Source organism: Pipistrellus kuhlii, unplaced genomic scaffold, assembly GCF_014108245.1.
Source record: "Pipistrellus kuhlii isolate mPipKuh1 unplaced genomic scaffold, mPipKuh1.p scaffold_m20_p_8, whole genome shotgun sequence".
In the NCBI taxonomy this organism is placed as follows: domain Eukaryota; kingdom Metazoa; phylum Chordata; class Mammalia; order Chiroptera; family Vespertilionidae; genus Pipistrellus; species Pipistrellus kuhlii.
The window spans coordinates 53,664,008-53,676,345 of NW_023425584.1; the positions used below are offsets into that span (position 1 = coordinate 53,664,008).

The window sequence follows — 12,338 nt, forward strand, 5'->3', positions numbered from 1 at the left end:
GGGGATGTTCCTGATAAACATAGTTATTTCTACAGGCAAAATCACTTAATGACTAGTCCCTTAAAAGAATATTATAAATGTCACCTTTCAAAGCCTTGCTAAGTAACTGTAAACCTTGAACCAAGTAGAGAAGCAGCAAGAACACCTACCACTGCGAGTCTCATCATAGGGGTAATTGGCCACAATGTCTCCTCCGTGGAGATTGGCAGAGAGCACAAAAGGAATATCCATAATCCAGTGGATGACAGCCTTGGTTTCAGGAGCAAGCTGTATTAAATGTTAGAGATTAAAAGGGTTATAAATTGGTAATCACTGGTGAGATCACTTGACAGAAAAGATATAGGAAAGGTTTAGAAAATGCCCAGAAGCTGGTCAACCACTCTGTGGTTGTTTTCATAGAAAAGACAAGTTCCCGTATGAACAGTATCCCCATCTCTATTTTTCTCAGATTTTTTTTTTCAATAAAAAAATATTTTAATAATGTTTCAATTTCATCACAAGTTCTACTTTTGTGGGCTGCCAGCTTTTCTCTCTTTGAAAACGAGCATGCAGGTCACTTATAAATTCTAGAATAGTCCATCTGACATTTCAGTGTTAATAGCTAAGGAAAGACAAACAGAAAAGAAAATAGTTGAACCATGTTAAAGATTAAATCACAGGCCCAATGTAGTGTTATTTAAAGCCTATGAAACCAAATCTAGACTTCATACCTGACCTATTGCTATTTCAATCTCTCCCAGAAATATAGTCTTAATCAACCAACCAGTCTGGAATTTTCAGGCCAAGCACCCAAAAGGTTATTTGGACAGGGGCCCTCTCCAGTATGCAAAGGAAGAAAAAGCAATTTGCATGATAAAAACCTTTGCTGTTCCTTTTCCCCAAAAAGTAATCTTTCTTTTAGACATTTTTTTCTTCTTTTGTTAACAGCTCCCCTGCCCCATTCTTCTTCCCTTTAAAAACCTTCCATTTTGTACAACTCCTTGGAGCACCCTTCCACTGGCTAGCTGGGATGCTGCCTGATTCATGTATTGTTTAATAATAAAGCCAATTAGATCTTCAAATTTACTTGGTTGAATTTTGTGTTTTAACACCACAGAACAGAGTTCTTTCTCTATAGTGGTTCAACTCCTGAAGCATGGTAGGTTTTATTTCCTATTTTTGCTTACTATTGTTCTAATCCTCTTCAATATAAAAAATCAGTTTTAGGCTGAAAGAGACCCAGCCTACCGTAAAACTAATATTTTACAGTGAGCTCTGAAAGGACCCAGCCTAATATTTTTTATATGCTTAAAGTAATTGAAGAGGATTAGAACAACAGTACGCAAATGATCTTTGAAATGATCCTCTTAAATGTTAAAACAAAGGCAAACGTTTTAGGACTTCATGCTGTCTTTTCAATGATGCACAATCTTTCTTATCTTGGAAACAAAACAGGGGGAGAAAGAAATTTTTATCAAAGTAATTCTTTGACTTAAAAAATAACAAAATCAAAGCTTTACTGGCATATTTCTATATATATTTTTTAGGTTGATACATTAAAAAATAATCTTAAAGGATATATACTGAAAGGTAAATGGTGATCATTTAAGACTAAAAGGTTACTTTTCTCCTTATTTATATTTGCTTTAGCTTTTCATTTGTAATAAAATATTAATTTTGTATAAAAAAACACTATAAAAAACTGTGCTTTGAAACAAATTTAGAGATGCAGTCCTGAATACACAAAGTCATGTGTGGCTATTAGGTTTGGTCTATTGTTAGTTCTTATATGTACACTGCTGCTAATACACACGCTATCTGTATGCTCAAAACTAGCAAGTGAATTCCAGGATTTGGTAAATTAAACTATGTTTCTCTTTGAATATTAACAGAGTCTTTCAGGCTAACTGAGTTCTGAGACCCCCTAGGTGCTGTAATTATACACTTAAGTGATCCATAGGGAAGCTTCTGGTGCCTCCCATGATCGAGCCTTTAATACAACCCAGGACCAATTGGGACCTATTTTTAAAGCTTCCATTTAAAGACTGTAAATACTGCTCAAATGTTATGTTCTACAATTATACGGCGTTGGCTCTTAAAATAGATTAAAGCCTATTTATTCTGTTTCCTCCACAACTTTAGCCATTAAAGACAAGTATAAATTTAAGACGAGTATAACAAAACTATTTAATTTATTTTAAGCCACTTTGTTGCAAGCAATTCAGGCCGAGATCATGTACTGAGGGAGCCCGGATGGCAGTGGAGGTGGCCTGGCTGAAGATGAGAAGAACTCCAGGAGAACAAGAGAGAGCCTTTGGTCCAGAAGGGCAAGGAGATCATCCGAACAACCCGGTGAAAATACAGGTTCCTTCCCATCACGCACCCCTGCAGCGTCCACAACCCAGACCTCCTCAGTGGGACTCCACAGGAACCTGCATTTTTGACCCCTGACTCCTAGCACCCCAAACATAAACAAACTCTGACACTTAAAAACCACTGTAATCACTTCCCCTACTGAGGACAGCGGGAAGGGAGGATGTATGGTAACATTAGTGAACTGTTTACCATGCCCAGTACCAGGCTGGGCCTGCCGCTATCTCAGTCTCAGTAACAAAAATGGAAAAAGAAGATGAACCAATATCGTCTGAAGATTCCATGTAATGTAAACAAATAATGCTTCTGTTCCAGACAAGAGGCTAAACTTAATTTTTATATTTCTCTTTAACATACCCTTAACCAAGAAGTGCCGGCATTGAGATTTTCAATATAAAAGCTTTAATATTTTAAAAGCACCACGAACATGCATCTTTTAGATAAGTATTGCTTCAGCTAGAAATATGGGGGGAAAACACCTGTAGCAGAGCCTGTGTAAGCCTGGTGTAGGTTCGAATTGGAGAAAGGGAGTTCGCGCCGGCTGAGTAATAACAGCACTTACACAAATGTCCTGTCAACATGAGTTTATGTCTCGATTCTTTTATGGTAAATGACAGGGATTATTTTTCTCATTTCTCAGATTTAACAAAGACGGCGTCAGCAGGTTAATGCAAGTCATGCAGAGCGTCTGAGGGCTGATACCGGCACCACCGGCTTCCACGAAGAGTTTCATTTCTGTCTTAGCCTCATAGCTCATCGCACAGGCATGCCCTCTCTTCACCTCCAGTCACCCCAGCTGCACCCAGCCTTCCGCCTGTCCAGCTCCTCCTTCTCCCAAATGGTTAGGGGGCTGAGAAACTGCAAATGTATCTGTGACTCAGACGCAGGAATGTTTCAGTCGCTCAGAATGTAACAGGTGCGGCCAGAATCCTCAGCTGCCACAGGCCCCATCGCCAGACCAGCCTCCTAACCTGTAAGCTCAGCCCAGGTTTCTGGAATAAATCCTAAACATAGCAGGAGAGTTTCAGGAATTTCAGACCAACAATCTGGAACAGCCTCTCTCTGGATCCTCCACCCCGTGTCCCACCCACACATGCATGCTGGTCTGGGACTCCAGCTGTGGGTTTTCAGCGGCCACACTTTTCAGAGACTGTGATTTGCTTGCCAGGCTGGATTGCATGCGTTCCTAACAGGCCCTCAGCCTACCCCATGTTAGACTCAAAAATGAATCCTAATTCCTGCAATCCAGGGATCGAAATCTAGAATCAAAGGGAAAAGCAACTATATAAACAAAACAATTATAACATAACCTACATAATAAAGCTCTCTGTAACATTAGCACCATACCAGAAGCATGCGTACACAAAGAATGTAAAAACAGGTGTAACAGGATCTGTCAGGAAGAGCAGAGGCAGGCTTCCCAGAGGAGGTGAAATGGGAGCAAAAGAAGAGCATTCTAGATCAATGGAACACACACAAAGACATACAAGTATTAGAAAAGCGTATGCTTAGGGAGCGAAGAGGAGTTGGTGGACTGAAGTATATGGAGTATCAGAGCCAGATTAACGAGTGCATCTGCCGGCAGCTGGCAGAGGCCAAGGAAACCCGAACGGTCCTGGAACGGTAAGAAAATGGGGAAACTGTATTTCCCAGTTCTCACTTGGGAAAGGAACGGGAGCAGTTGCTAAGCCAGCGCAGAACTGCCCGGAATAATGGAAGGGGAACTGCGAGCTGCCAACAGCACTTCTCGCCTCTCCTACAAGATGGCTCCCTCTCTCCCCCAAGTCACTGAAGACAGTGTTCAAGCAATTTGGTTTGTAGAAGCACCAAATGTTTAGTGGGCGTCAATGTGTCCATCTAAGCCTGAGGTACATATCAGGGAGTACTGAGAAATTATGGCAAAATGGTAATAATACTAGTGGTCTAGGTCCTAGCCTCAAATACTTTATATGTAGTAACTCGCTCAATCTCTATAACCACCTTATAAAGTAGATACTATTAATATCTCCCTATTTCAGATGAAGAAGTGGAAGCACCTGGTTTTTAAATAACTGTCCCACACCCACACAGCAAACATGGAGCCAGGACTGAACCAAGGTGGCTGCCTGCGGAGTCTCCATGCTGAACCACCATGCGATTCTGCCATTTTGAGCTTTTACTTTATCTTCGGGCAGTGGAGAGCTGGCAAGGTTTTTTCAAACATGGAGCAACAATCTGTGTGTGAAGACCATCACTCTGGAAGATTCCAAGAAAACTGAGTGGAGTAGGGAGAGGCTGAACCCAAAGCAAGAATGCATGGCTACCGTGCCATCAGAGCAAACGATGGGGGTCTGACCAGGGCAGCGGAGAGAATTTGTAGAAAAGGAAGACTGGACAGGTGTTAGGGAGGTTAAATTACTGAAATTTGGTAACTAATTGCTGGTGAGTGTTGACAGCCATTTTTTAAAAAATGAAGTCTTCAATTATGATGGTTAAAGGAGAGAATAGTGTTTTCTTAGGGGAAAATATTTGGTTTGGGTCAGGCTGAGCATGAGGCTCTGGGTGCCCCCAGACAGAAACACTCCACAGCAAGTAAGATTGAGAAACAGAGCTCATGTGAGCTGGAGTTACACATATAGATCTGGGAGACACGGCAGGCACAGGAAACAAGGGAAAGATATGTGGGTAGCAGATGGGACCCTGAAAGCCAGCACGTAAGCTAAGGTTGAAGAAGCAGAGAAAGAAACAAAATAGTGAATTGAAAGGCAGTAGAAGAGATAGGAGAAAGCGGAGTTGTGCAAAGCAAAAGAGGATAAAATTCTGGAAAAGAAGAAAGATCAACAGTGTGAATAAAAAGCTGCAGGAGGGGCCAATCAGATGTGGTGATAAGTTCCTCTGAAAGGGCCATGCTGGCTTTCTAAGACACTCACTACTGGGTTCCACTCTCCTATCCCCACCACTCACTCCCCACCCCCAGCCACCCTGCCAGATTCTAGCAGCAAAACTGGTGTCAATGCTCCAATCTTTGCAGCCTTGTCTTTGGCAGCTCAGTTAACCATCTTGAAGGATTGACGTTACTCCGCCATCCTTCATTATGATGAGGTTATTTGAACATATTTCATTAGGCTACACAACAGAACCCAAGGAAACTATACACATTCTCTACCTTTGTGTTTTGATCCACAATTTTCTTCAGATTTTTCAACAGATGATTATTGGGACCACCTTCCTTCTCATTAATATAAGCTATCCTATCCAGGTCGGGAAAGTTCCTGTTCAGATCTATTCCCTGGGCATTGCTTCGACCCACCAACCAGTCCCTGAGTTCACCAGGCTAAAAAAAATCAGAGAGAAAAATCATCAGTTATTTGTTAATACTAATATTGTTGCAATGTATTTAAGGTCTCCATTAATGGTTTTTAAAATAATTTATTGAGATTAATCATTTATTTCAACAATATCCTCCCATAATGGCATGTTCACTATTTTACTGATATAAACTTGAAGGAATCAGGTTTAAAATAATTGTTATGGCTATTTTGAAAATATTTTCAATAAATATTTTAAATGTTAACAATAATAATAGCATTTAAAAGATATTTATCATCAAATTGCAAAAAGTCAATATGTATGAGCTGATAATAGATGATATGTGTTTCAAATTATACCACTCTATAGTAAGATTTAAGAAAAATATTTATGGCCCCAGTAAATAAGAGAAACCTATTTTTAAATATGTAAAAGAATAAATTACTAAATAAGATGAGAAGCTTAAAATGAGTTTAACATTAATTATTATTTATATATTAGTAATAAACTTCCCTCTTATAGTCTTCATAAAAAAGAAAAACACGTGCTCTAGAACAAAAGTTCTAGAGCTTTATTAGTTGGAGAAATTTCTGTTTAACTTTAAGGCCTTCATTTCACTAATGGTATAACCTGGAAATTTTATAAATTTCTAAGATATTCAGCTATATTTCATAATGTAGATTTTTTTTACTATTAAATTATATCAAGCTATAGATAATTTTCATATTCCTGAAGTCGTATAAACTTAGATATCTTAGACTATGAGGAATGGAAATATATGATAGAAAATAACTTGATCGTATTTTGTCCATTCTGTCTCACAGTTCTGAATATCGCCTTAAAATATTAGATTATTTAATTCTCTGTTACTAGAATTCTCTCATAACTTTAGAAATTATATATCATCGTTACACTTATTTACAGAAATTCACAGTCTGGGTTTCTTATAAAGTCAGGTCACAGGACCTTTTCTTTTTAAGTTACAAATTGATTTCTTAACTTCAGTTAAACATACCAAATATATATTTTAATAAGTTCTCATATATGAGAATTATCTCAAAGTGTAGAAAACAGCAAATATAATGTCCCTGTCCAAACAAAGAGAGAACACTTACCATATATCTTCTCTTAAAACAACGTTACTTTCCAGTTTCTCAAACAGTTAAATTTTTTAAAATTCATTTTAAAGGTAGAAAAGGTTTTAGAGGTAGGAGGGGTTTTGTTTTGTTTTGTTTTGTTTTACTTTACTCATCATAGACAGACAAGGATTCAACATCAGTGAACCATTGATCTAGCCAAAAATATATTTCTTCTTTGTTTTCAGTAGAGGGCGCAATGATATCAATTCACTCATTCACAGCAGCAATTCATTCAGACATAGCAACTGGTGTGCTGTAAGAATTTTTAAAATATACAATATCAGACTATTTAATCAAGTACACTAATCTCTTTTCCCTTAGATCGTCAAATTTAAAAATGACAACAGCCAACATAACAATTGCCACTGAGTGTGAATGAATAAAAATTATACCTTTTTTTTTTTTTTTTTTTTTTGTCAGATCAACAAAAAATATATTTTCTGGTGTGCAGCAGTTTTAGTGATTAGTTTATGTGTGCCATGAGACAAAAAAAGATTGAAAATCACTGAGCTACAGTGGTAGTATCATTTTCCAATACAGAGCAGTAGGTATTTTCATGCTTGTAGAGTTTTATTTCTTTTACTTATTTATTTTTTTACTTGTAGAGTTTTAGAAGGAAACTGACCTAGTCACAAACGGATGAGTAGATGTGATTTCTTTAACAACACAAACAAATCATTGATTACTGATTTCTCATTCGAAATCTCTGCTGAAGCAACTCTTATCCATCATCTCTTACCTTCTGAATTTTTTTCTTACCAGTAAAACATATGACTTATACCCTCCTACTGCACCATGTGTAAGCTTTATGTGAGTGCATTACTTGTAGATAAGCCCATGTGTACTGATATACAAAGCAAAGAAAGCATGCCTGCTCTGAGCTGGTTCACACTCACCTGAGATGCTGCCTTCTCAAAGCCATCAGGGTTCAGCGAAGGCATGATGTGAATTCGAGTGTTGTGGATCAGCTTGATGATTGTCTCATTCCCTTTTTGATATTCATTGCACAGGTACTGGGCCAGGAAAATGAGCAGTTCCCGCCCAACAGCCTCATTACCATGCATATTCCCAATGTATTTAAATTCAGGCTCACCTACAAGATAAAATAGGATAGAGATGTTTTCTATAGCACCCATTAGAAGGCAAATGACATACAGGGCAAACAATATTATATGTCTACTGGTTTATTACACAAAGCTGACAACTTCATTGCCTTCCAGAACTGATGCCAAAGAAATTGACCTTAAATATAAAAAATACTCCAAAATCCCCTCTGTTCTATTTCTCTCTCCTTAGCTTCTTATGAACTTAACTGTATCTTCCAAATTTGTGTGTTGAAGCCCTAACTTCCAATGTGACTGTATTTGCACATAAAACCTTTAAGGAGGATCATTAAGGTTAAATTAGATCATAGGGGTGGGGCCCTAATCCAAAAGGATTAGTGTACTTATAGGAAGAGGAGGAGACACCATAGAGAGAGAGCTTATCTCTCCCTGCTATAGAGAGAAAAGGCCCTGTGAGGACACAGGGAGAAGACAGATGCCCACAAGCCAGGAGAGGTCTCATCAGAAACCAACCCAGTTGGCACCTTGATCTTAGACTTTTAGCTTCCAGAACTGTGAGAAAATAAACTTCTGTTGTCTAAGCCACCCAGTCTTTGATATGTTCTCATGGTAGACACAGCAGACAAATTCACCAGTGCTCCCCCAATAACGAATAATGATAACACACTGTGTGCCTCCTATTGGTTAGGCACTGAACTTGCATGTTTTTTTATTTAGTCCTCCCCAAACACCTAAAAGTGGATATTATTATCCATCTCTATTTGAAGATGAGCAAACTGAAGTTCTGATTGCTTAAGAGGTCTGATCATAGTTACACAGTCATAAAGCTAGGATTCAAATGCTTATCTTCTCATTTAGTTAGAAGTCTACACTTTATTTTTTTAACCAGAGTGATTCAACTTCTGTGTGATTTTAAAGATGAAGAATTGTTTATTACACACTTTGGAGACTAGTGTGTAATAAACAAAAAAAATCCTAGCACCAATTCTTACTGGCTGTCCCTGAACAACCTACTTCAGCTTGGTGGCTCTGTTTACCCATCTGATGACAGATTCTACCTCATGGGGTGATTATAAGAACTAAGTGAAATATTAAGTGTAAATGCTTACAACAGGGCCTGGAGAATAACAAGGGCTGTGTGTTTGCCATAATTATTTTAGTATTATTATTGTGTGACATTATCTTGTCATTCTGAGGTGCTTTCGTACACATATCTAGTCTTCTCTTGATAGTAGTCCACCAAAATGTGGAAGACATATCGTATTATCCTTTTGTACAAATGCAGCTGTAAGAGGATGTTTTGCTGAAGAGCCCAGAATTCAAATCTAAGTCACAGTGACCCATTTCTGCTGCTCTCCACTGTCTTTTAGGGAGAGAAATAAAATTGCAGGGCCACCTCAGTGAATCCTGTGGCTCCGCTCCTTTCTGCTTCATCCAATCGCAGCAGTGGAAAGAGGTCCCACCTACAAAACCACTAGGACTGCTCACCTGTGTTTAAAAAAAAAAAGTTGGAAATGCTCAGCTGGTATGGCTCAATGGTTGAATGTCAACCTATGAAACAGGGGATCACAGTTAGATTCCTGGTCAGGGCATATGCCTGGGATGAGGGCTTGATCCCCAGTGTGGGGAATGCCAGAGGCAGCTGATCAATGATTCTCTCTCATTAATGTTTCTCTCCCTCTCCCTCTCCCTTCCTCTCTGAAATCAATTATATATTTTTAAAAATATATTTTATTTATTTTTTACAGAGAAGAAGGGAGAAATATAGTTAGAAACATCGATGAGAGAGAAACATTGATCAGCTGCCCCCTGCACGCCCCCCACTGGGGATGTGCCCGCAACCAAGGTGCATGCCCTTGATCAGAATCGAACCTGGAACCCTTCAGTCCACAGGCTGCCGCTCTATCCACTGAGCCAAACCAGTTTCGGCTAAATATTTTTTTTAAGTTGGAATTATTTTAATCCTGGAACTACATTATCTAAATGTTCTTTACACTCTAAATGTTTCTCTTCAGAACATATAAATCTTTCACCTTTTTACTAAATGTTCTTTGCATCAGAATCCTGAGTATGTGACTTAAGTGACTGCTTGCCACAGAAAGCCATGCCCTGCGTGACCTCTCAGCCTGAGCTTAAGCTCATCTTCTAAGGATCAGACGGGAGCAGGATCAGCGCTGTTTATATGCCCTCATTTTCTACTTTCAGGGAAACTCTCTCATACAACCACCTCCCTGAGACTTGCCCAGGGGATGTGTGAGGAGAGATGTTTTTTCACTTCTGATTTCAAAAGTCCTAAGAACCTTCTTTGTTTCTGTCAAACTCGCATGCTTTATACCTTCCCCTGACTGGGTTGTATTCATCTGCCTGGGGCAGGAGAAACTGGAGCAGCCCATTGTGAAGGGAAACAGAGCCAGAGGAACATCACCGCCCACTTGGCAGTTCTCTGAGAAGACGGCACAGGTGGAGGAGGCATTCTGGTCCTGCTCCCTTACGCACTTCACCCCACCCAGCTTTGAAGCTTCTGTCACTCAAAAGATCTTGGCCCACAACCTGTAAGAGTAGATGGGCACACCACAATTTTCTATCACTTCTCTGAATTTAAAACAAAACACATCTTTAATAGTCACTTAGCCTCCTAATGTTTTTTGTATGGCTGTCACAGTGTGGTCTGCATTTGAATGCGAATGCTGTGGGATTCACTCCTGCTCTACCCAGTTCTGCTACAGATGGTACCACTCCCTAACCTACTTTATTTGATCACGTTTGCAACTCCCTATTTTCCGATTCAGGACATTTCCACTATGGTTTTGCTTCTGTGACTCTCTAGGAAAGTGCCCTCAGGAAGAAATCTCCCACAATGCGCCCATTGTATGTGTGAGGAGATAGAAGTAATGATGACAACAGCAATGCTTTAGGTTGACATGAAGATAGGACTGTAAAGGTCATTTTATGGAAGAACTTAATATGTGGAAATAAAATGCAAGGCACATGTGAGGTAGCACAAGAAAAGGCAAGAGTATTTTTATCTCTGTCTTCGGGAATAAATTAGATCACTATATAATGCCATCACTAGAATATAGATGGGCTGTATTCTTTTTTTTTAAATATATTTTATGATTTTTTTTTACAGAGAGGAAGCGATAGGGATAGAGAATTAGAAACATCGATGAGAGAATCATCGACCAGCTGCCTCTTGCACACCCCCTACTGGGGATGTGCCCGCAACCAAGGTACATTCTCTTGACGGGAATCGAACCTGGGACCTTCCAGTCTGCAGACCAACGCTCTATCCACTGAGCCAAGCCGGTTTTGGCTGGGCTGCATGCTTTTAAGCCTACTGACAGGCCTTGTGTGATGGAGAAGAACTACAGATTAACTATAGCATTTGTTGACTGTATACAGTATATTCAAATTCTGGTGTGAGTCACTACAAGGAACCCAAAAGCAAATAAAGCAGCATTCCTAAACTCAAGGAATGTAGGGTTTGAAGGACACAGACATGCACAGAACAATGTTCAAGAGTAAGGCAACGATAAAGGAATGTTGGATCATAAACAACTGGCTTCTAAAGTCTAAACTGGACTATTCCTATGGCCTCTGTGGCCCCTTTCATTCTTTCTTTCTTTCTTTCTTTCTTTCTTTCTTTCTTTCTTTCTTTCTTTCTTTCTTCCTTCCTTCCTTCCTTCCTTCCTTCCTTCCTTCCTTCCTTCCTTCCTTTCTTAAATATATTTTATTGACTTTCCACAGAGAGGAAGAGAGAGGGACAGAGAGCCAGAAACATCGATGAGAGATAAACATCGATAACCCGCCTCCTGTACACCCCCAACCGGGGATGGGCCCACAACCAAGGCACATGCCCTTGACCAGAATCAAACCCGGAACCCTTCAATCCGCAGGCTGACGCTCCATCCACTGAGTCAAACCGGCTTCGGCTGTGGCCCCTTTCTGATACTTTGTCCCCCTAAAGCTAGAGTTACCATTTCAAACACAGCCCCCATTGTGTGCCCTCTAAATCCTAAAAATCCATCAGTTAACTTCCCATTTGCATTTATCATAAAGCCCAAAATTCTCTACAAAATTTTTAACTCCTGCTCAGCCAGTGTGGCTCCGTAGTTGAGCGTCAACCTATGAACCAGGAGGTCATGGTTTAATTCCTGGTCAAGGCACATGCCTGGGGTTGCAGGTTCGATCCCCAGTACGGGGCGTGCAGGAGGCAGCCAATCAATGATTCTCTCTCATCATTGATGTTTCTATTTCTCTCTCCCTCTCCTTTCCTCTCTGAAATAAATAAAAATATATATCCCCTCCCACCCCCCAAAAAAATGTCCCACGTGGTCATGTCTGGTCCACCTCCCTGCTTCCTCAGGCACCATCCTCCCCTCTCCACCTTTCAGCCACACGATGCACTCTTGCCTATGATGTGCTCTTCCCGCACACACATTTGACCTCACATGCTTCTTATTCTGGATAAATACGGTTTTCTCAGAGTGTGTTT

General features: G+C 39.8%; 1 protein-coding gene across 2 annotated transcripts in view; it reads right to left on the reverse strand.

The window, feature by feature from the left end:
- The window catches only part of CPE (carboxypeptidase E), an 81,291-nt gene that overhangs the window by 17,069 nt on the left and 51,884 nt on the right, over positions 1–12,338 (reverse strand). For both annotated transcript variants that reach the window (XM_045576424.1, XM_036424071.2), the window contains exons 3-5: positions 7,676–7,872; positions 5,498–5,665; positions 150–267 (exon numbers count right to left, since the gene is read on the reverse strand). In XM_045576424.1, the coding sequence (XP_045432380.1) occupies positions 150–267; positions 5,498–5,665; positions 7,676–7,872 (483 nt within the window). The remainder of the gene's footprint in view (positions 1–149; positions 268–5,497; positions 5,666–7,675; positions 7,873–12,338) is intronic.